Below are 25,007 nucleotides of genomic sequence, written 5' to 3' on the forward strand. Positions count from 1 at the left end.
CAGGATTTCAAGCCCAGTTTACATAACTTGCAGTCCCCACTGCTCTAACCACTTAAGCGGTTCCTCCATTCTGTGATTTTCTGATTCTGTTTCTTAGTAGTCTAGGTGTGCAGCACCCTGAGACTTTTCAGCTTATGACACAGTCCCTGAGCAGATTAAGAATAGCATTAAAATAGCGCAACTTGTTTATAGGTCAAAACACGTGAAATGTAAACTGGGTTTCGATGGCAAGTCGTCAAAAGTGAGGTGCTTTTCATTTAATAAAGGAGAAGAAACCCCACAGATTGCCATGCTGATGTAGTATAGAGAGAGATTCTGCATATATAAAAAGACCATAATGTCATTTTGATACTGCTGATTGATGGGCTTGTCTTTGAAAGTTTAACAATGCCAAGATATGTACTTCTTCAGTAATGGGAGTTTTATTTCTTTTCTGCAACTGTAGCATCAGCACTTGTAACTTCCAGTTGTTGCAGGTCAAGCTCAAAAGTCAAAAACAGCAACCACATAGGGTCCTCACTAACAGGTCGATAATGTAACGTGCGGTTGAAGATTTCCCGTCTGTAACGTGCTGGGAGCGCACAATTCGGACGCGTAGGGCGATCCAGCGATACAGTCTCCAGTTTCGCGCGTCCTTAGCGCTTCTTAAAACAGACGCATAACCCTTTCCGCACCCAGCATGTATATGATATGTAAATGAACGAATTAGCTGTATAATGAAGGAATTAGCTATTCCCCTCCGATACTGTGACGCGCGCTCAGATTATCTCCTTTGTAACCCGCTATTTTGCCGCGTCCTTAACCTGTTAGTTTACCGCCTACCCTCTACTTGGTGTTAGTGTGGTGTTCGAAAATTAAAACGGGAATAAAGTGTAAAAAATGGGCGTAAAACCAAAGGGAGTAAAGTGTAAAAAACATTGCAGCGTAAGTTGTTTATATATATGTATAAATACCTGTCACTTTCCGAATCCCCCAGGCGTGCGGTCATCGAGGCAGCGGCGGGAGCCGGGCGGATGGGCGCCCGTTCATCCAGGCGGTGGCGGCAGGAGCCGGCGGGCGCGTGTTCGATCCAGGCCGTGGCCGGGTGGGCCGTGCATTCATCCAGGCAGAGGGAGCCGGCGGCGAAAGCGGCCTCCAGCTCCCTCTGCCTGGATGAATGCACGGCCCCCGCCGGCAGTGAATGAATATTTCGGCGCTCAAGGCGGCCGGGTGGGCGTGCATTCATCCAGGCAGAGGGAGCCGGCGGCGAAAGCGGCCTCCGGAGGCCGCTTTCGCCACCGGCTCCCTCTGCCTGGATGAATGCACGGCCCCCGCCGGCAGTGAATGAATATTTCGGCGCTCAAGGCAGTCACATGTTGTGACGTCACGCCTTGAGCACCGAAATCGCACGGGCATTCATTCACTGCCGGCGGGGGCCGTGCATTCATCCAGGCAGAGGGAGCTGGAGGCCGCTTTCGCCGCCGGCTCCCTCTGCCTGGATGAATGCACGGCCCACCCGGCCGCCTTGAGCGCCGAAATCGGGAGGAGAGGAGAAGGGAGAAGGGACTACCATAGCAGGCCCGAGCCTTGCTACTTTTTCGGTTTTTTTTTTTTTTGCTTCGGGAGGAGGGGACAGGACTGGGGCTGCACCGGAGACCGGACGGGGCCAGGGCAGGTGAGCGGGGGCTGGGGGAAAGTTTGCCAGGCATCGGGGAACATAACTGTCCACTTCCTGGTACCTGTCATTTCAAATGTCATTTTGAAATGACAGATACCAGCGCAGCCGTGAAGCGTTAGGCCCGCGAACCCAGGATACTGTATAGGCGCTCTATACAGTAAAATGGGTTGCGCGGGCCTAACGCTTGCCTAAGGCTTCGCAGCCGCGGCATGCATTTGCATGCAATTTGAAGAGAGTATCGAGCAGTAGGTGAAGAGAACTGTGCGTGCGGGGAACGAGGGTGCGCCTGACACTGCCGCACTGTTTCTACCACGGCCTTAGAGTATCGATCTGTAAGTGAGTTTGGTGTTTATTTCAGTCCTGGTGTCCAGGCCAATATGTGATAGCCAGAAGGCGTGAGTAGGGAGGGTTCCCTTCCTAGGGTTAGTAGAGGTTTCTCTTCTCATGTCCTTCTCTCTGATCTGGACATTATCAGTGGTTAATGAAGTGACCAATGAGTTGCTGCTGATTTCCCAACACGTTGTGTTTCCAGATTTTCCAAAATATCTCACATCAGAAACTGTGAGGGGAAGTATTTTGTGTAGATATCCTATAATGCAACTTTAATCTTGTATGCTTTCTATTGCTTATTCTCTGATTTATAAGTAAAGCTTCTATACTTGTATTTAATTGTGTTGTGTATTTTGTGACATATAACCCTACCACTCAGCCACAACTCCCCCTTTTCCCCTCAGTGATAACTTCCTTGCAAGACAGGGGAGCATCAGTGGTTGTGATATTGTTGGATCTGTCAAGGGCCTTTGATTTGGTGGACCATGGATTGTTGTTGGAACGATGTAAACAGTTAGGTTTTGGTGGTCAGGTGTGAGATTAGTTATCCTCTTTTTTTTGACAGGTAGATCATCCGTGATCCGTTTGAGGGGGGTTATGTCAGAGGCTTGCAGACCAGATTGTGGGGTTTCGCAGGGATCTTCCCTGTCTCCTCTGTTTGTTATTTTTTTGCAGCCACTAGGTGCACGGATTCTAGAGGAGGGATTTGAAGGATTTATTTATGCTGATGACGTGCAGTTATTGTTTCCTGTACCTGTACAATTGCAAGTATCTTAAACTGTATTCAGTAATCAATAGGTAACCAGTGAAACTGTTTTTCATATAAATCTGAAGATGAGTGCCCCAAGGTAACCTAAACACTTTCAACAAGTAAATTTGAAACACCTAAATAAATCGAAGTGCAATAGTCTTAAGTGACTAAGCACCAGCACCCGAACCACCAATCTAGAATCTGGATTTCGGGGTGACCAATGACTCATCTTGTGGAGAGAGGTTATCTGAAAAAAATAGTTTCAGTTTAAGCAGTCTAAAAAAGCGATGTAAATGGACTTGAACATCAAAAATATCCACTTTAACTGTAGGAACAAACGATAATCCTTTTGCCAGTAAGTTTAACTCATCATGTGATAGCGTTCTTGAGGAGAGGTTAAACACTATATCTGAGTTCATTGCCAAGGGTCCTGTTGTTGTCGTGTGGTGCGAGTGGATCGTGAGTTCATCGGTGGGCGTCCTCGTGGTCTCGAACCGCGGTGGTTGCGGGGAACCGGTGCTGGATCTAAAAAAGCAGCAGCAATAGAGGAGGATGATGATGGGCCAACATTGGGTTGAGTAATTCGCTGTGGCGGGACCACAGATTCTTCGCCGGACGAGTCGTCTGATGATTGAGCAAAGGTCACAGTCTTTTTTGGAGGTCTGGAAGGGTTCATCCATTGGTAAACGTAACCTGACTTATAATCCGTGCTATCACGTTGAAATTTTTTATATTTCTGGATTTTTAAATCCTTCTTAAACTTCGCTAAGTTCTCAATGAATTCAGAATGTTGTAACTCAAATTCCTCTAGCGAAGCTGCACTCGAACGGATAGCTTGTATGTTTGTATCTACTTCACTCTTCAGTGGAATAATGACTTCTTTAGTGGTCTCAATGATCAATATCATGAGATCAAGAGAGCACTTATTCAGAATCTGATTCCAGCGTGTAATAAAGACCGGATTGTCCATGTGAAGTCTAGGAGCTTTCTGTACCCTCAGTCCTCGAGGTATCCTCCTAACCCGACAATACTCAATAAGAGTGGAAGCGTGTAATTCTGCCCGGGTCAGGCGTTTCTGTGAATTAATGGCGTCTGTCCATGAAACAATAGGTAATTCCTCAGTGTCTGGGTCTGTAAAAAATGGAGCATCGGCTAGGACAGCCTGAAGAGATTCATCAGAGTAGCTAAAGGTCTGGTCATCTGTACCGGTAGCCATTTAAACGCTCATTAAGAGAAGGAGAACCAACCACAAGCAACCGAGCTGCGGCCAGCATTCAAACAGTAATTGTAGAAACCCAACACGAATGCTGGAATGAAGTAATACAGTCCCGTCTAAAGGTAATAACTTATACGTGCATTTATTTGTATTCACTCTGTACCGCTACCATTGTTTACACAGTCCTTATAATTTGTTTTTAGATTTTCCTGTTTAACACTGTGGGCATCCCTCCCGACGCAGCCGCTGGCGAAACACGGGTCCGTGTCGGGGGACCCTGCGTGCATACAAGACTGTTCATTTAACAATGGAGTTGCCGATTTTTGAATAAAAAAACTTTGCAATTATATACCCTTTTGAAATATCTGGGACTGTATTACTTCATTCCAGCATTCGTGTTGGGTTTCTATAGTATCAAAGGCAACAGCGAAATCTAACTAAAATTCCAGTCTTTTTCTTCTCCACAACACAGTGATTGCAGTGTCATCAGACAAGGATAGCAATAGTTTCAAAGCTATAATTTTTTCGGATCCCAAATTGTCCTTTTATCTAATATCTCATTTTCTAATAAATATTCATCCAATTGTTTCAGAAACCATTTTTCAAGAATTATGCTCAAAATACTTACATTTCATGTTGGTCAGTAGTTAGTTGCCAGTTCATAAAATATCGTGAGATCCTGTATTTAGTTTCACAATAACTTGCTTTAAATACAATGGGACGATTTCCAAATAAAGATTTAAAATTTGAGTCAAATAGCTTTCAAATGCTGCCAATTTATTATTAATAGTTAAAAAGGGACAAAGCTCTAATACATTGTTATCCTAATCTGGTTCATAATCTTTTAAACCAGTTGGATTAATCATAGTGAAACTATCCCGACAGTGTAGAATACTAAAATCCACATGATCCTCCGTTACTCCCCTTTTAGACAATCCAAGGGTTAACTGACTTTGTAACTTCTCAACCATTTCTTAAAAATATTTGGCCTCAGCCTCACTCCATGGTCTATTAACATTGTCACACAAAGGCTGTTTTAAAGCATCCTTAATCAATGCAAATAATTCCAAAGGTTTGTTCAAAGAATTATCCAGCAAACTAGAAAAAAAATCCTTTTTAGCAAAACAATATACATTCCAGTAAGCAGCCAATGTAGTATCATGATCCAATTTGTCCTGGGAGAACTTTGTTCTTATGCCATTTTGTTTCAAGCCTCCAGATAACTTTTCTGTGCATTAATAGTTCCTTGGTATACCGTGGCATGTTATGCATATGCGTTCTCCTTCTAACAGTTTTCTCAGGAGCGAGTACGTCATAAATCTTTTCAGTGGTGGCATTCCACCAATCTACTGCTTCTTATGGAGAATTTAATACAATATTATCCCTAGACTTATCCCATAAATCTAAAATCAAATCAATGTCTCCTATTTTCTGATTTTATTTTACCAGTTTATTCCTTTCTAGAACTTAATTGGTTATTAAAGAACTTAAATTTCTACAAGCGCTCTGACAATAATACAAATTTTCCACAACAGATATAGATCTCTTAGACCCAAATCTAGTCTGTAACAATAATCAAGTCTAAAAATGACCGTGTTGATATGTTGGCAATTGCACCATTCGATATAAATCCATTGCAGGAATAACATTTTTAGAATCTCTAAACAATGAGTCGTCATCATGATGCAAATTAAAATCCCCCTAAAACAGTTAATTTCTTTATATTGTAAAAATAACCTAGATAACGTTGCTGAAATAGAATTCACAGTGCTTGTAGATGGCACAGGAGGGCATACCATAAACGGAAAACTCAGAAATCCATTGGAATTAAAAGAACTTCACACCTTTTGGGGCATTTTAAGGACAATTTAGTAACCGAAATGTATTCCTTATACATTATTAAATCACCCCCCTCTCCCCCAAGTTTAAACATTGCATAAGGCAGCTGTAGTAGTTTATTGGTTTGCATCCTTGTAAATCTTTCTTCCCCGTTGGCATGTATGAATACAGAACTCCATTTATTTAAAAACATCTTCAGCTTGCCTTCAGATGCTGTGCTTGAATTTACTTGCTGGTATTAATCATCAGTTTATTTATTTTTGCTTGACAGTTTCCTAGTGCTCCTTTGGGCTTCCAGCTCAGTAGGACCTGGCCTTTATTGCACTAGCACCAATCATGTATAACTAACTTACCGAAGTTTTTCCCCCTATTTTGATATCCCCTTCCTAACTTGGCCTAGCCGTTGCAGCAACAATTCTTGGCCAAACCATGGTTCCCTCTGGAACCCAGCTAACATGGTCCCTAAGTCTATTTATTTATTTGTATGTTTTTATATACCGAAGTTTAGCGGTGGCCTTCACTCCAGTTTACATGAAAATCAACGGTTTACATTAATAACTGTGGGAGGCGGCGCAGGCCCTCACTCCTAAATACAAATAGAAACATAGGTTTACATGAACAGTCAAACGGATTATATTAATAACTGTGGGAGGGGGTGTCACAAGGGTTTATATTAAGTCATACTATGTACATTAGTACTGAAGTGGGTATGGTTTGGTAATTACATGATCTGGTTTTAGGGCTTTTACAGCGAGGTGATGCTTCGTATTGAGTATATTTTACAAGTGTGAAATAGTAATTGGATGTAGTGGGCTCAGCCGGTTGTGCCGGTAGGTTTAAAGGTTGGGAGGGGTTCGCGGGTATAAAGGTATTTGTCATTGAATAGGTGTTGTCATTGAATAGTGAATAGGTGTTGTCATTGAATAGTGAATAGGTGTTGTCATTGTCATAGTGGATAGGTGTTGTCATTGTCATAGTGAATAGGTGTTGTCATTGTCATAGTGAATAGGTGTTGATAGTGAATAGGTGTTGTCATTGTCATAGTGGATAGGTGTTGTCATTGTCATAGTGGATAGGTGTTGTCATTGTCATAGTGAATAGGTGTTGATAGTGAATAGGTGTTGTCATTGTCATAGTGAATAGGTGTTGATAGTGAATAGGTGTTGTCATTGTCATAGTGAATAGGTGTTGTCATTGAATAGGTGTTGTCATTGAATAGGTGTTGTCATTGAATAGTGAATAGGTGTTATCATTGTCATAGTGAATAGGTGTTGTCATTGTCATAGTGAATAGGTGTTGTCATTGAATAGGTGTTGTCATTGAATAGTGGATAGGTGTTGTCATTGTCATAGTGGATAGGTGTTGTCATTGTCATAGTGGATAGGTGTTGTCATTGAATAGTGGATAGGTGTTGTCATTGAATAGTGAATAGGTGTTGTCATTGTCATAGTGAATAGGTGTTGTCATTGAATAGGTGTTGTCATTGTCATAGTGAATAGGTGTTGTCATTGAATAGGTGTTGTCATTGAATAGTGAATAGGTGTTGTCATTGAATAGTGAATAGGTGTTGTCATTGAATAGGTGTTGTCATTGAATAGTGGATAGGTGTTGTCATTGAATAGTGGATAGGTGTTGTCATTGTCATAGTGGATAGGTGTTGTCATTGAATAGTGGATAGGTGTTGTCATTGAATAGTGAATAGGTGTTGTCATTGTCATAGTGAATAGGTGTTGTCATTGAATAGGTGTTGTCATTGTCATAGTGAATAGGTGTTGTCATTGAATAGGTGTTGTCATTGAATAGTGGATAGTGTTGTCATTGAATAGTGAATAGGTGTTGTCATTGAATAGTGAATCGGTGTTGTCATTGTCATAGTGAATAGGTGTTGTCATTGAATAGTGGTGAAAATTCCTTTCCCTCAAGGGTTGTGAACTCTCTCTCTACAGCAGGGCTTCCTAGACTGTGGGTTGGGACCCCAAATGGGGGTCAAAAGACATTCAGCTGGGGTCACACACGCCTCAAATGTCAGCTTTCTTCAGGCACCAGCAGCAGCATTAGCAGCGGAAGTCTACCCTGGGCTCTGCAGTGGCACTGCCCATGTATGAATTTTTGCAGTAGCAGGAAGGCCTGCGCAAGGAGAAATCAGGGCTGTTGGAGACCTACGAGCTTGCACTGGCTCACAGGCTTCATGTTGACTTTCATTATTAATGTTGCTGCCGCTTGCGGATCGCCATTGGGCTTGGGTCAGCTATGAGGGGAGGTAAGGAGAGGGCTGCCATTGCCCCTTTCTTATCACCATTGCTGAACTTGGCAACATTTTTCTCTTGGATATCATTAGCCTGCTCTTTTTATCCCACCAAAAGTCATCCACCTTTGGTTCAGGGCTCAAAAGAAAATGTTGCTGCTGACCCTGGTCAGGGGGATGTTTGGAAGGAGGGATCAGATACAGGAGGGGTTTGAGAGTTGGATTAGGTGGTGAGGGATTGGCTGTGGAAGGGGTCCGCTGAAGGGAAGGAGGTTGAGAGGAGGCTTTTTGGAGGGGTGGCAGTTGAAAAAGAGGATTGACTGGAGAGGGTGGAAGTTGAGAGAGAGGGGATCTGCTGGAGTGCGGGAAGATTGAGAGTGGAGTGAGTGATGGAATGGGACTTCACCCCTGCTAACTTATTTTAGTCGTCCTTTGGGTCATGTGAATTGTCAAGTGCTAAAATGGGGTCACATTGGCTCAAAGTTTAGGGTCGCACAAATATGTAGATGGGAATTAAGTGAACCATATCAAAGCATTCTTATACAAATTTTGATATATTTATCATAAAGTGTGGAAAGTATACAAAATGTACAACACAGGTACACACAGGGTACAAAACGTTATTTGACTAACACTTTTTTAAATATTAAATATTTTCAAAAACCCACCTGTTTGGAATCACACAGCCCCCATCACTCATACAGCCCCCATCACTCATACAGCCCCCATCACTCATACAGCCCCCATCACTCACACTTCCTCATATTCGCACAGGCCTTTCATAAAACCATTTTGTTTGTGTGTGTACACTTTGAGGGAAGTTTTCTGTACCTTCTGTATACTTTTACCTTGCCAAAGTTTAGAAAGTCCTTCTCCATAGTATCCCCAGTCTGGGCTAACCTGGAGAACTGAGGACTTAAACATGGGAACTGAAGCCACATGTTCCGTATTGTCATGCATAACACTTGCCACTCAGCCACCAGGCTGGCCCTATCAAAATTAATATTTGAGTACACTTAGCCATTACATTTTTCAATTCTTATATGTAGGGAGGGCCAGAGATGTCTTGTAATGAGGCTTCTGCCTTTGTCATATCAATGTCTCATAACTTGCACTGTGACTGAGGAGAATCCTACACTGCTTTATTCTCTCACCTCTTCCTGAAAGAAACCAAGGGCCTTCAGATTTGAAGATAATTGTGCAAATGTTGCTTTGCCACATGAATATTAAAAGAGAGGCTTGGCATGATTTTGTGCATTTTCTGTTTTCAGGTACTCTGTTACCAAGATTGCCATCTGAGCCAGGAATGACTTTGCTCACCATCAAAATTGAGAAAATTGGTCTGAAAGATGCTGGGCAGTGCATTGATCCATATATAACAGTTAGTGTAAAGGGCAAGTATTTGTTTTACTAAAAGACATTTTCACTTGATTCATTTCCCCCAAGCACATCCTCATTCAGAGCCATTAAAATGGCTGTTTAGAAGCATTTAAAGTGAGAATAGTACTATGTATCATAAGAGACACACATACTGTATTTCCGATATTCATGCTCTCTTGGGGCAACCTCTTAAGCTTGGATAACTACACTTTGTTTTATTGATATCTACAAGGGCCTTCTGTTCAGACATTTTTTATTGTTACCGGGAAAGTGATTAGAAATCAGTGTGTGCATGTGTGTATATATAACGTGGGTGAATTCATTCGACAGCGCAAACACAGACCCAGTTCTCTGAGCTTATTAAAGACTTTACTGAGCATGTGCAGGAGTTCCTGCATGTGCACGTTGCCTCATGAGCCCCTCAGTCTTTCTTCTTCCCAGCTATCACACAGACATATGTCCCAGTCACTCTTAATATTTTTGGGGGATTTTTGGCCTTTGTACTGTTATTGCATTGTTGCGCCTTCTGTTTTTCTTACCGCTTTCTCAGCAGCCCCACAAGCATAACATTTTAAGTTCTATAAAAAAAGAAAAAAGCATTAAATGAGTAAGAAAACATCAATAGCAAAGAAGCCGCAGTTTCAGGTCTGTCCATTCGCAATTGCTGCCTGTGCCCAGATCATGACTCCTTCAACTGCTACAGCTGGGGTCGGATGTCCCCTAGGGCATAGCAGTACCATTCTTGGAGGATGGAGGCCCTAAGGAAGGCCTTGGCAGGTAACCATCTCAGGCCTTGGCAGGAAGCTGAGCAGCAGAGATTCTCCTCATCAAGGAGTGAGGTTTCAGATGTCTGGTGAAGAAAATAGAGACCAGAGTCTTGCTTCTCTCGTTCCCACAAATATGGTATATACTCACAAGGGACAGCTCCCACCCCATGTTGCTGCTTCCCAGATCCATCTCAGGTGAGAGGTTTAGCGTGGAAAGAAGCCTGTGGCAATGGGTGAAGTGTTCAAGAGCTTCTAAAAGATGTGAGGGACCTTCTTTGGCAGGGGTGGGCACTTCCAGTCCTCGAGGGCCACAAACCAGTCTGGTTTTCAGGATATCCCTAATGAATATGCATGAGAGAGATTTGCATGCACTCTGCCTCAGTTGTATGCAAATCTATGTCATGCATATTCATTAGGATATCCTAAAACCTCGACAGGTTTGTGGCCCTCGAGGACTGGAATTGCCCACCCCTGCTCTTTGGGGTCATCCCCCCTAGGAGCTGAAGAAAAGGTCAGTGAAGGAACTGTGCTGGAGCTGTCCCTTTTTGATGCTGAGGCTGGAGATAGCCTCATTGGTGCAGATCCCATTGACTTTATAGCATGGAAGATCCCCCTTGGTGCTCAGCCATTTATTGTACACAGTCCCAGGGCCAACCAGGGTGTCATCCATGACATTAGCATGGAGCTTGTATTTAGGGCACAGTTGCGACACTCGGCACAGCAAAACAAGGCACCGTGATTGTACTGGAGTGAAGCATATCGGCACACATGTTCCACTGCTGGTGCTGTGGGGCAGAAAGAGATGCTGATGACATATTCTATAGGCCAGTGGTTCTCAACCTTTTTCCCATCGTGACACACCTGACAGACCACGTTCACATGTGTGATACACTGCTCATTACAATTCACGACAGAAATAAAAACTAAAGGCCCAGTATTATTTTTATTGTTAAGAACGACACAAGGGAAAGATACGTATTCTGTCTGAACAGAAATTGCATAAATAGTAAACAGCCCACACGAAAACAGCACCAATTTCAAGCACTTAAACAGTAACCACCTTATCTAAGAAAAGGCAACACTGAAAATATTACACCAGGTCTTAAGACACCAATATATCTCTTATTAGGAAAATGGACCAAGTCAGGCTGCTGTAGAGCCCTACACTGAAACTACACGCCAGCAGAAAACCTCACCTGAATCACATGTGCTGACCCTCACCTAACAAAGAATAAAGAGACCAAAACGCATAACTAGAAGCATGCAGGCAAAAACTGAATTGGAAACCGCAACAAGCTAGAGTCTCTGTTTGCAGTATAATAAAGGAAAAAAAGAAATGTCACCAGTCCTTATAAAACAAATCAAGAAATATAAAATCATCATCAGCAGTAAAACTGTATTAACAAAAAGAACAGATTATTTCAAAACAGCTAATGAATGGAATATCCAATAATTAAAATTCATATAAAAAATTTCTAGATACCAATAAAATATTTCAAAATAGCAGACAGACCCAGTAATGAAAAATAATATGGATACAAAAAAATGTTTGCTCTGTATACCTGGGAATGTTTGATATCCAGGTACCCTGAGATTGTTTTGAATTAGCAGGAGGGAGGGATGGTTTGCTTGCAACTTCCTCCTTTTTCTCTCACACTGGCTATCAATCGCTCACATATACACATGCCTTTTCTTTCTCTCTTATATAGGCTCTTAATTACAGATTTTCACACACAGACACACATGCTCTCTCTCTCATTTACATACAGGCTCTCAATCACATACTCACATGCTCCTTCACCTAAATCAGCTCTCAATCACACACAGACACATGCTTTCTCTCTTATTTATACACACAGGCTCTTAATCATACATACACATGATCTCTCTCACACACATATACTTTTTCACCAAACAGGTTTTCAATCACAAACTTACATTCATGATATCTCTCACACACAGGCTGTCAATCACACACATACTCTCTTTCACATATACAGGCTCTCAATCATTCACATACATGCTATCTCACACACACACACACACACACACAGGATCTCAAATACACATGCTTGCTCATTCACTCACTCTCTCCCCCCCGAACTAGCAGTCCTGGTGGCTTTTAGAAAGCCTTCCAATAGAAAGTCCTGTGGACTGAAGTGGAGGAGGTTTTCCGTGTGTGGTGAGCAGAAGGCCCTGGATCTGTTCTCCTGCCCCACACAAAAACTGCTTGAGAGGCTTCTAAGAAAACTAAAAAGTCATGGGATAGGAGGCGATGTCCTTTTGTGGATTATAAACTGGTTAAAAGACAGGAAACAGAGAGTAGAATTAAATGGTCAATTTTCTCAGTGGAAAAGGGTAAACAGTGGAGTGCCTCAGCGATCTGTACTTGGACCGGTGCTTTTCAATATTATAAATGATCTGGAAAGGAATAAGACTAGGGAGGTTATCAAATTTGCGGATGATACAAAATTATTCAGAGTAGTTAAATCACAAGCGGATTGCGATACATTACAGGAGGACCTTGCAAGACTGGAAGATTGGGCATCCAAATGGCAGATGAAATTTAATGTGGACAAGTGCAAGGGGTTGCATATAGGGAAAAATAACCTTTGCTGTAGTTACATGATGTTAGGTTCCATATTAGGAGCTACCACCCAGGAAAAAGATCTAGGCATCATAGTGGATAATACTTTAAAATTGTTGGCTCAGTGTGCTGCAGCAGTCAAAAACGCAAACAGAATGTTAGGAATTATTAGGAAGGGAATGGGTAATAAAACAGAAAATGTCATAATGCCTCTATATCACTCCATGGTGAGACCGCACCTTGAATACTGTGTACAATTCTGGTCGCTGCATCTCAAGAAAGATATAGTTGCGAAGGCAAAGATACAGAGAAGGGCAACCAAAATGATAAAGGGGATGGAACAGCTCCCCTATGAGGAAAGGCTGAAGAGGTTAGGGCTGCTCAGCTTGGAGAACAGATGGCTGAGGGGGGATGTGATAGAGGTCTTTAAAATCATGAGAGGTCTTGAATGAGTAGATGTGAATCAGTTATTTACACTTTCAAATAATAGGACTAGGGGGCATTCCATGAAGTTAGCAAGTATAAGACTAATCAGAGAAAATTCTTTTTCACTCAATGCACAATAAAGCTCTGGAATTTGTTGCCAGAGGATGGTGGTTAGTGCAGTTAGTGTAGCTGGGTTCAAAAAAGGTTTGGATAAGTTCTTGGAGGAGAAGTCCATTAACAGCTATTTATCAAGTTTAGTTAGGGAATAGCCACTGCTATTAATTGCATCAGTAGCATGGGATCTTCTTAGTGTTTGGGTAATTGCCAGGTTCTTGTGGCCTGGTTTGGCCTCTTTTGGTAACAGGATGCTGGGCTTGATGGGCCCTTGGTCTGATCCAGCATGGCAATTTCTTATGTACACCTGTCAGAAGCTGGCTTGAAAACCAACTCCGTTAGTTCATCTGAGTGCAGTTGGCTCATACCACCATTGTGTAGATAGTATGCCCAACTCTGTACAGGCTATAGTTGTATTTTTCATATGGGGCCTGCTTCAAGTGAAGCCTTCCACTGTGCCTTGGGACCTTAATGTAGTGTTAGCTGTGCTGATGAAAGCTCCTTTTGAGCCGCTGTACACCTGTGACCTGAAGTACCTGACCTGGAAGGTCATATTTTTGGTGGCAGTCAGCAAACTCCAGGCCTTAGTGACTTACCCACCTTATACTAAGTTTTATCATGACAGGGTAGTTCCTGCCTAACGTGATGACAGACTTCCATCTTAACCAGTCCATGGTCCTGCCAACATTCTTTCCCAGACCCCATTCGCACCAAGGTGAACGAGCCCTGCACAATTTGGACTGCAAGCAAGCCTTAGCCTTCTATCTGAAGCAATCAAAAGTCCATAGACAGTCCACCCAACTTTGTTTCTTTTGATAGAAATAGGTTGGGCATTGCCAAACACACTATCAAATTGGCTAACAGATTGCATCTCCTCGTCTTAGGTCCCAGGTGGGACTACATCTTGGGGTCATGTCAAGGCTCATTCTGTCTGAGCCATGGCTTAATCAGTAGCCCACTTGCAAGCAGTTCCTGTGGAGGAAATCTGCAAAGCTGCAACATGGAGTTCTCTCCACACATTCACACCTCGCTATTGCTTGGATAGGCATGGCCGATGCAATAGTAAGTTTGGCCAATCTGTCCTTTGGGTTTTGTTTGAGTGTAAAAATCAACTCTCTCCCACCTAGAGCCTGTTGCTTGGGTTCAGTTTGTCTCTCCCCCTCTTACCAACACCACCATTGTTGTGCTCGTTGGCACCTGGTTGGATGTTTGTTGGGTCCCCTTTTATGTTGGGGGGACAAACTGTAGCTAAGGATTCACCCATGTGTGAGGACTGTCATCCTGCTTGTCCTTGGAGAAAGCAGAGTTGCTTACCTGTAACAGGTATTCAGAGAACAGCAAGATGTTAGTCCTCACGAAAACCGCACGCCACCCCGCTGAATTGGGTTTCTCCTGTTTTTTTTTATTTGTGTCTAATTCTATGTTATAAGACTGAAGAGGGACTCCACGTGGATGTGTGGTATAGGGCATGCCGTGCATGCTCAGTGTGGCAAATCAAAGTTCTAGAAACTTTGACATAAGTTTTCTGTGTTGGGGCTCCATCTGATGATGTCACCCATGTGTGAGGACTAACATCCTGCTGACCTCAAAGAACACCTGTTACAAGTAAGCAACTCTGCTTTCTCCAACAAACAAGCTTTTCCTGTCTGATAGTTTTGTGTTTTTTTTTTCATTTTCGCCTTTTTCGTTGAAGACTACCTTTAGCTAAACCCACTTGTGTGATTGCAGTGAACTGATTGTCTTTAGAGACAGCAAGCTTGTTTATCTGTTACAAGTGTTCTCTGAAGACAGAAGTTCACAAGTCTCAGAACCCCTTCCACCTGTCCTTTGCATTTGTTCTCCTCCAGTCAAAGCCGTTATCAGACCTGAAGGTAGCAGTAGGGCCACAGCAGCATGGGAACTCCCACTCATGCATGTAAAGGCCTTTAAATTCTTTCCAGAAAACTCTAGAATGGATATCTGTTTTGCACTAAGCACATGTGTGTGTGACTGTACTTGTGTCTTCAGAAAATATCTTATAGATTAGCTACTTTTGTGTGTTCTTTCTTTTTTTTTTTTTTTGTACTACAAGCATACTTGTTTGTTTAGGCTCATCACCCAGTAAAAGAAAATGTTGCTAGCAGTATGTTTTTTATGGGTTGTCATAAGGCTTGGGAATAACTGCACGGGGCAGCAGTTGCTACCCTTAAGAGAAACATAGGAGTATCCTACCCAGAGCGGCAGATACTACCATAAGAAACTTACTGGGCAGACTGGTTGGATATTTGATCCTTTTCTGCCATCATTACTATTTTACTAAGTTAACAAAAAACACACCTGCATAATTCTAGAATTAGTGAATTTTTTTTCCATTGAAAGTCATCTTAGCTGATTGTTTTGAGGGTTGTTATATTTTTGTCTGTGCATTTATAATGCAACTAATGAGAGGGGTGCAGTGAAGTCCGAAAAAAATTGCAAAAGCATTCCCTGGGCCCCTATTTTTTCTCTAATTTAACAAAAGGGTTCCGAAAAAGAGAGATGCTACAACTAAAGAGAGATGCTATGATTATTTTTAAAAAAAAATGTTAGTTTCCTATAAGGCAAAATCCAATAGAAAACTGAGGTACTTTAGCAATGGTGCCACTAACTGTGCAGTATAGGAAAGCAGTAAGTTGCCTGAAGTTTCTTCATATTTTGGAAGTTCTTTGAATAAAAACTGTGATGTTTAGTGATTTTGCTGTAATTGTTTAATAATAATATATTTCTCTCATATAGATTTAAATGGCATAGATTTGACTCCTGTACAAGATACTCCCGTGGCGTCAAGAAAAGAGGACACGTATGTTCATTTCAATGTAGACATTGAAATCCAGAAACACACTGAAAAACTAACACAAGGTTTGTGCTATTAAACAAACTTGGAACATTATTTTCATGTGTCAGTGCTATCAGCTTTATACAAAGGGTTAATTTTGTTGTCTCCTTCTCTAAGACACTGCTTCTCTTTAACTTTCTTCTAGTTCTGTTTCCTGTTACATCTCAGCGTCACACATTGTTTTCCTGCCCTGCCTAATGCTCTGTCAGATCCAGTGAGAACAGATTAATACTACTAGTGCTGCTATTGATTGTTTCTACAGCACTACCAGATGTACATACTGCTGTACAGATGACCTTGCTTTGTGTGCCTGCTATGTATCTGTCTTATATTTAGTGAAAATACCCAGACAAAGCAAATAGCGACATTGCGGTGAAATCAGCAAAGCTGTGATTGTGAGGTCAAGTATCAAGATTTAGAAGCAGCCTGAAGGATGGACTTTTAGTTGTCATGTAACTGAGGAAAGGGAATGCTATATGGAAGAAAGCAGTCATCCATCCTTCTAAAAAGTCTATACAAGAAAAGAAGTGGGGTGCGTTAGTACAGAGCCATAAATAAAACAATTCAACTTTTCAAAACCAGTCTAGAATACTATACAAACTCACAACAGACTATTCAAGTTTCTCTGAAAGCAAATTAAAATGTTCTCATGTATTTACTGTTCATTAGTTATTCCTTTAGTTGCTGTGCATTCAACCTAGGATCTGTTTTTGTTTTTTTGTTTTAATTTCCTGGGCATGTACACAGAACAGCAGAATGCACTCTGAGTTGTGACATGCAAATGAAATTTCAAAAGGATATTTGCAAAAAAACAGTGAGCTCCATACTTGACTGAATATAGTTCTTGCAAATAAAATTTTGCAACATTTGCACATCGCATGGAGTTGGCATGTTTGTACTGATGGAGGGGTCCAAACCCCCACCCCAGACAGCCCTTTTTAGAGCACTGCTGAGCAAAGCAGATAATTCCCAGTGCACCAGCTCAAATAAAAGTTTAGTCCCACATACAGTGGCCAAATTAAATGAACTCCTAAATGAAGTTTTTCAGTCATAACTGAACACCCTTGCTGTGGATCTGGCCAGTACTGGGATAGGTGAGGATTACCATTCTGATAGAGGACAATAATGTCTTTAAAACGTGTCACAGAAAAGTGCATGGAGTCTGCCTTTGTAAAAGGCCCGTGAAGTCAATAGCCGTGTACTCGTCCTTATCAAATGCTTCTGGCATTGCATAGTGGATCTCAAACAGCTGGCAACCCCATGTCTTGAGGTTTTTTTAAATTCTTCCATCTGTTAAATAATCCTGGCAACAAGATTTATCGTGGATGCGGCCTGTGACTCCCAATTTGTTGTCTAAAGCCCATGGCCTGCAGTGTTGTGTTCAGGAGGAACCTGAGGATGAAAGAAATGGTCAGCAGGTTCTTCCTCTAAAAGTTCTCTGCTTGAAATTCCCAGGGAAATGATCTGGATAAAATTGTTGGCAATGCCCCCCCCCCCCCCCCCAAAAAAAGCAGGCATACTGTAAGTGAATCACAGATTGCATTATGGTGGTTATGAGAAGTGGGTGTGATAAGGTAACTGTAGGCTGGTAGTGAGTAAGAGCCCTTGTCCCTTTTGGTACTCCTATTATAAGATAATTAATGCTGTAGTCTAGTTCCAAAAAAAGTTTCCCCCTCAAATCTGTATGGGCTTTTCTTGTCCATCTGTTTTTTGCCAAAGTAGTATAAGTATGATGCAAAAGCTTATTCTGTCCAAGAATTGGGATTTAAAATTTAAAAGTCTCAAAAGATAGAAAGGGAATATTGTGTGGAAGAAAGCAGGCCTCCATTTGTCTAAAAAAAAAAAAACTATACAAGAAAAGAAGATGGGTGGGTTGGTGTGGAACCCTAGGGTAAAACAAATCAGCTTTTCAAAACTGGTTTAGAATACTGTGCCAGCTCGGTGTATGGACAGGTTTATAATAAAAGAAACACTAACGATAGCAAAACAAAGGAAGAAAATTGCTGTAGAGAAAACAAAACTACAAGAGAAAACGGTGTTGGAGCCAGAATGGGAGTGCCAAGCACAATGGTGGAAATAACAGCAATCACAAAGGGAGTGTCTCAGCCCTTGAAGAAGCACAAACATTTCAGATCTTAGTAGATGCACTGATAGAAAAACCAACAATAATCAACTGGCAAAAGTAGAACAAAGGTTTTCTGAGCAAGACCAATCCATAACCATGAGTTGTCAGCTGAGTGCACTGGGAAGAAAAAGCAGAATAAAATGTCATCAATTTGGGAGATCTTGCAAATAGAAGCAGCAGAAATAACATAAAATTGTAGGTGTAACAGAAGAAGCCAAAAACTGTTCTGGAGTTTTGTTGGAGCTGGCTGGGACCGTCTGACAAAAGAGAAACGATTCTAATAAAAAGAGCTCATAGACAGGAAGAATAAAGGCAGGTCATTCTTAATGTTTTAAATGCTGCATATTAAACTAATGGCATAAAGAGAGAATTCTGAAGGGCAGAAATATTGGTTGTTTCCAGATTTCTCTCCTAAGGTATAAGTAAGTAGGAGAGAGACTGCACCTTTATTGTACTCAACTTTACAAAAAAGGCATTAGATGTTCACTACAGGTCCCAGTTGGATGGAAAATCTTCTATGAAGGAAAAAGGCAAATATTAGAGAATAAAAGAAGACATAAGAATGTACTGAAATGCTACCTACTGAATGAACTATTTAAAACTGCAGTAATAAATGAAATACTAAGTAAAAGATCTGTACATGAAGGGAACTTTCAAACTTGTAACTTGAACTTTAAAATGTAATGTGATATGGCATAACAATTAAAGAGTGAGATTGCGTTGACTGAATGTCTGAACAGAAACAGAACAAAAAAAAAGTCTTACCAATGTGGGTCACTGTGGGATCCTGTGAAATGTGTTGGCATAGTTTTCAGCATGGCTTCCTACAGGTGTTTAGCCATTTTTTTTTATGAGTTTGTTTTGGAGCTTTCTACTTACACGTTTGTTTGATTATATGGCTGCTGTTAAGCTAGTACTGGAGGAACAGGGAATATTTCTTGCCTTGATTCACCTTCCTTTTTATGGTTTTTCTCAGTTTTTGCAGCCAAGGGGACAACCTAGTCTGTTTTTATTCCTTTTTATTGCAGTAGGGTTGCCCTGGGCGTATTAATTGAAAATATAATTTATCTGGATATGAATTAAGGTTCATAGCCTTTTTGAAGCATTCATATAGAACTTTGAGATGATGGCCCTGTCTTTTGGGTCAGAGTATATACAGTGATATATTGTCACTTGGCTATGCATAATGGACTACTTTGTAATAAGTGATGGGTAGAAATAGTTAAAGAAACTGCATCTTTTAGTTATCTTTGTGTACATGTTTGTAGATAGCTATTGTTAACATTTTGGATAGTACATTCTTATCGCTTTCTTTCTTTTGAGTAGTATTTTGAATCTAATTGAAGGAATCAGTTATAAGACTTGTAAAATTTAGAGTTTCTTCTCCCTATTCCAAATCATAAAATGTCATCAGTATACTGATATTTGAAAAATCTAGTTTAACATACATTCAAAATTATCCTCAAGTTCTGCCATTTAAAAGTTTACATTCTGTTACTCATGTGCTATAGATAGATGCCATTATTAAAGCTGAAGTATTTATGGGTCAGTATGAATTTTTGATTTGTAATATTTTCCAGTATGTATTGGTGGTCACTGTGGAATTCTTTAAAGAAATTTGTAACATGCTGTTAGGCCTTCTGCCTGGGGGAAAGTTGCTTGTATAGTGATTCTATATCCATTGAGATAAGGCAAGATTGGTAGTGACTGCTTGATGTTCTTTAACTGTGTAGTTCTGTGGTGTATTGTGTGAAGTTGTTTGTTTTTTATTATGGTAAGATGGAAACATTTAAATACCTTCAAGGAAGACTTCCATAGGACATGGTCCTTTCAATGGAAAGAAGACTCTGGAACAAGGCGTCATGATGAAGGTGAAAGGAGTGGCCTCTGGAGCAATCTACAGAAAGAGTGGTGGCTGCATGGAACAACCTCTGTGGAGATGGAGATGAGAGCAGTGTCAGAATTCAGGAAAGCTTAGGACAAGCACAGAGGATTTTTGAGGGAGAGGCAAGGGCTATAAAGCTGAACAGGAGATGTGTACAGGCAGACAGGATGGGTTCTCATGATTTTTATCTGCCATTATGTTCTCTGTTAACAGATATTTCCTTTGAGAATGTATTAATATCAGATATAATTGATCTGCCAGGACATCAAGGTTTGTGAAGTTTAGATAGTATGTAGAAGGTACCAACAGATGGATGGATTAGTATCTGTTCTTCTAGTTGAGATTACTTGCATTGGAAATATTACTATTTTTCAATAGTTTTATATATCTGTGTAGGTTTCTTCTTAAGTCAAATTAGGAGCCGCCATTCAGGAAAAGGATCCAGGAATCACACAATGAAGTTACTAGGTAATACATGTAAAACTAATAAAATATTTTTTTACTCAAAACATAATTAAGCTCTGGAATTTGTGCCAGAGAATATGGTGAAAGCAATTAGTGAGGCTGCATTTAAAAAGTGCTTGGACAGGTTCCTGGAGGAAAAGTCCATAAACCATTATTAAGGTGGAGTTGCAAATATCCACTGCTTATTCTTGGGGATAAGCAGCTTAGAATCTATCTGCTTCTCTGGATCCTGCCAGGTACTTGTGACCTGGATTGGCCACTGTTGGAAGCAGGATACTGGGCTTGTTGGACCCTTGGTCTGACCCAGCATGGCAGGTCTTATGTAAATGTTACAAGAAATTACCCCATCATAATAACATAGTAGATGACTGCAGATATGGAGCAGTTGTCCCATCTAGTCTGTCCAGTTGTCTTCTCTGGTTCTCTATCTTCTTGGAAAGATGAGTACATAAAGTTCAATACTTAAACTAACACCAGTGCTCTCCCATGATGACCAATGTGGCTAGATTCTCCACAATTCACAGAGCAGGGCACCAGCATTAGATATGATCACCATTAGATCACACTGATTTTTGCATAGCATAATTTCAACCCTTGGACCACTTCCTTGGGTTTTTGCAGCCCAAATGCACGACTCTGCATTTTATAGCATTAAATCTTAGCTGCCAGACTCTAGACCATTCCTTAAGTTTTACTGGATCCCGCCTCATGATTTCCAGACCTTCCTGGGTGTCTACCTTGTTAAGATTTTGCTATATCTGTAAAAAGACAAATCTTTGCCAATAGTCCTGCAATCTCACATAGACCAGTTCCTTTCAACATTTTCCTAAGGATCGATCCCTGAGGCACACTAGTGGTTACCCCTCTCCTAGGCATAAGCTCCATTTATCACTGCTCTTTGTTGCCTCCTATTCAACCAGTTTCTAACCCAGTTGGTCACTTCAGGCCCCATACCAGGGATGCTCAATATATTTATAAATCTCCTGTGCAGAAATATGTCAAAGGCCTTACTGAAATTCAAGCATGCTACATCTAGCATGCTTCCCTGACCCAACTCTCTGGTCACCCAGTCAAATTGATCAGATTTGTCTGATAAGATCTATTTTAGACTGCCACCCACTCCTCCGACCTACCGGCAACAGACTCCTGCCACTCCACTAGAATCCACCATCACGCATCATCGGATGTTCCATAAACTGGTGATGGGTATCTTGGTACGTATGTGCGTATGCACACTCAGGTTATGCGCCCTACAGCAGGAAACCCGGATAGCCCACCCTGATGACGTCACTGACCGTCCCTACTTAACGGTGTCCAGGCCAGCATTCCCTGCCTCGGCAATAGGTCTTGTGAGTTGTTTGCCTCAGTGTGTGTTGCTCTGCTTCCTGGTCTCTCCTGTCTGATTTGCTGTGCTTCTACTCTCCTTGCCTGTATCCCGCCTGATTTCTGCCCTCCTATTCCTTGTTTTTCATTCTCCTTGAGTTCTTCTCTGCTTATTGTTCTCCTGGCTTTGACCTTGGGCATCCTACTGGACTCTACTTGACTACTGGCGTGGTTACTGGATTCTGCTTGCCTGTTGCCTGCCTTGACGCTGGACCGTTTACTGGATTCTACCTGCCCACCGCCTGCCTCAACCTGGGACCACCTACTGGATTCTGTTTGTCTCTGATCATGCCTTGGGATCCACCTATGTCCTACTGGCTGTCTGCACCAAGGGCTCAAGCTGAGGGAATGATGGTTGATGTAGGTTAAGCCTTTTCAGGTTCCTTGTTGGCACTTCCATCCATGGTCAGGCTCACTGGTGGTCGGCTTGCTGCCTCACCCCACAGAAGTCCACATCACCAACTCTAGGCTGGAGGGCTACCGCCCCTAACAACCTACTCTGGTAAAACCATGCTGCCTTGGATCTTGTGATTCACTGGGTTCTCAGATACTGCACTATCCTCTGTTTTAGCAGTGATTATATTAATTTACTCACTAACAGTCCTGTATTTCCCAGCCTTCTCCTTACTTCCATTTTTGTGAAACGGAACTACATCTGTACGTCTTCAGTCTTCAGGAACTACTCCCAACTCTAAAGAAGCATTGAAAAGATCAGCCAGCGGAGATGCCAGAACTTCTATAAGTTCCTTAAAACTCTCAGTAATATCTTAAGTATTTGAAATAGTATCCAAACCAGTAAAATAAAAGGATGATCATAAGAGACTTCATGGGACAATTTAATTGTCTAAATGAAATATAGTTTAGATTCCAACAAAAGTCTCTAGGGGGAGGGTATTTCAAAAGTAGAGGTCTACCTCAGCAAATGATCTAGTCTCATCTTTATAAGTCTCATGTCATTCAGAGATGGGGTGCTTATTATTGCTACTTGGGAAGACCTTGGCTTCCTACTTGGTACATACCAAATAGGATAGATCCCTACCTCTTGGTGCCTTAACTTTTAATGTCATTAATTTACATTTAATTATTTCAGCTAATGATAGCCAGTGTATCTCCCATAAGAAGGGACTTGTTTTACCCACAAATAGTCTGGGTAGCAGCATTCTGCACAACTTTCAGCTTCTTAGTAATCCTCATTGGTAACATTGTATAATCTAAATGTGATAGCAGTAAGGCTTTTATCATATTTTCATATTATTAAACAATCATTCATTAAGGTTATGGACTCTTCAGGGTAATCTCCCAAATTGAGGTAGACCTAAATGTCATCTGTATACAGATGACACAGTAGATCACACCCTCTAATACTGTTTCCCAGAGGCCGAAGGTAGATGTTGAATAAAAGTGAAGATAGGGAATATCCCTGGGGCACCCCATAATCTTAGTACCCATGTACTAGATGATTGATCATTAATCATAACCTTCTGTCATCTTCCACTTAAAGGAATTAAACCAGTCACCTACACTGGTCTGCTCAGTCTGTTGAGACAAGCCTCTTTTAAGACAAGTAGGTGGTCTAATATGTTAGTGATCACAGACAGATTGAGGAGTATGAGTAGACAGGAATTCCTTCGAACCAGTTCACATTAATTAAAACCATTAGCTTTGCTAGTTATCTCAACAAACAAAGATGCCAACAGGAGAAATTACTGGAGGGAAGGATGTGTCCGCTTGAACTCACACAAGGCAACTTGCTCCCCCAGGGTTTATAAATAACTGTTGGCTGCTAGAGAAGAACCTCAGCGTCATGTATGTGGTATCAAAAAAGCCTTTAAATATGCTAGGCTAAACGTCTACGAGCACGGGGACAAACCAGGGGTTGTCTTGGTTAGATCCCTGAGGAAATGTGCCTTAAAAACAACACATAACGGGTGAGAGCGCCTTTTGGATTTAATTTTCCGCGACTCTCCTCACCGCCCGCCTGGCTGGACTAACGCAGTATGCAGTTTTTTCTTTTTTCGTATTTTGACGGTGCTCTGCTTCATTTTTGTTCACTGTTTCTACGGGCCTCATTACTGGCCGGTATATTGCTTGTCAGCGATTTTGACATTTTCTTTGGCACTTGCATTGCGCTGACAGGTATTGTTTTTTGTTCGTTTTATTGGCCTGGGAGAAGGCTGTCCTGGCTTCTGTTTCCCTGCGTACAGATTTTTGTTGCTGCGGGACGTTCACCTTCTTTTTGGTACTTTTACTCTGCCCGGACTGGGTGAAGGGACCTCAGGACCCCAGCTGCATTAAACTGCAGTGTTTTTGAGTTGGATTTTTTGTTTAGTTTTTTCTCTTTTTTTTTTTTTTGTTTTCTCTCTCTTTTTTCTTTTTTCTTCCCTTTTCTCTTATTTTTCCTTTTCTTTTTGTTTAGTTTTTTCGGTTTCTTGCTATTCTCTTGGAGGGAGGGGGAGCCCCATGCTAGGGGAAGTACATTCTCTATGGGAAGAGAATGGGTTGATGATTGTGGGGATGGGGCTGGGAGGGGGGGAGGGGGGAGGGGAATGGGGCGCAAGGCATCAAGCTTTTTGTTATTTTTCACTGTAACTTGGGGGTCGTTTCTATAATAGGTATCGCTGTCTTCCTAGGCTTGGATCTAGGCTGGGAGATCCGGGTCTTTGTACATTGGTGTATATTGGGTTTTCTTAACTTTTTGTATATGGGAGAATGATGTCACAGTCAGTAATTAGATTTGGCTCCTGGAATGTCTCGGGCATTGGTTCCGTTGTGAAACGATATAAAATTTTGCAATCTCTGCAGCGACACAAGATTCATATTGCTCTCCTCCAGGAAACTAAGCTGGATGCACTGGAGCATCAAAAACTTAGACGCATGTGGGTTAGCCAGGTGTATTCTGCGCAAAGCTCCTCTGGCTCGGCCGGTGTCTCTGTTTTGATTGGAAAGCAGTGTCCTTTTGCAATGGACCGAGTCATAGCTGACA

General features: G+C 41.6%; 1 protein-coding gene across 2 annotated transcripts in view; it reads left to right on the forward strand.

The window, feature by feature from the left end:
* Positions 1 to 25,007, forward strand: part of AIDA (axin interactor, dorsalization associated) — a 140,496-nt gene that overhangs the window by 90,478 nt on the left and 25,011 nt on the right. For both annotated transcript variants that reach the window (XM_029593139.1, XM_029593138.1), the window contains exons 7-8: positions 9,310 to 9,432; positions 16,067 to 16,189. In XM_029593139.1, coding sequence (XP_029448999.1) covers positions 9,310 to 9,432; positions 16,067 to 16,189 — 246 coding nt within the window. The remainder of the gene's footprint in view (positions 1 to 9,309; positions 9,433 to 16,066; positions 16,190 to 25,007) is intronic.

This window comes from Rhinatrema bivittatum, chromosome 3 (assembly GCF_901001135.1).
Source record: "Rhinatrema bivittatum chromosome 3, aRhiBiv1.1, whole genome shotgun sequence".
Classification (NCBI taxonomy): domain Eukaryota; kingdom Metazoa; phylum Chordata; class Amphibia; order Gymnophiona; family Rhinatrematidae; genus Rhinatrema; species Rhinatrema bivittatum.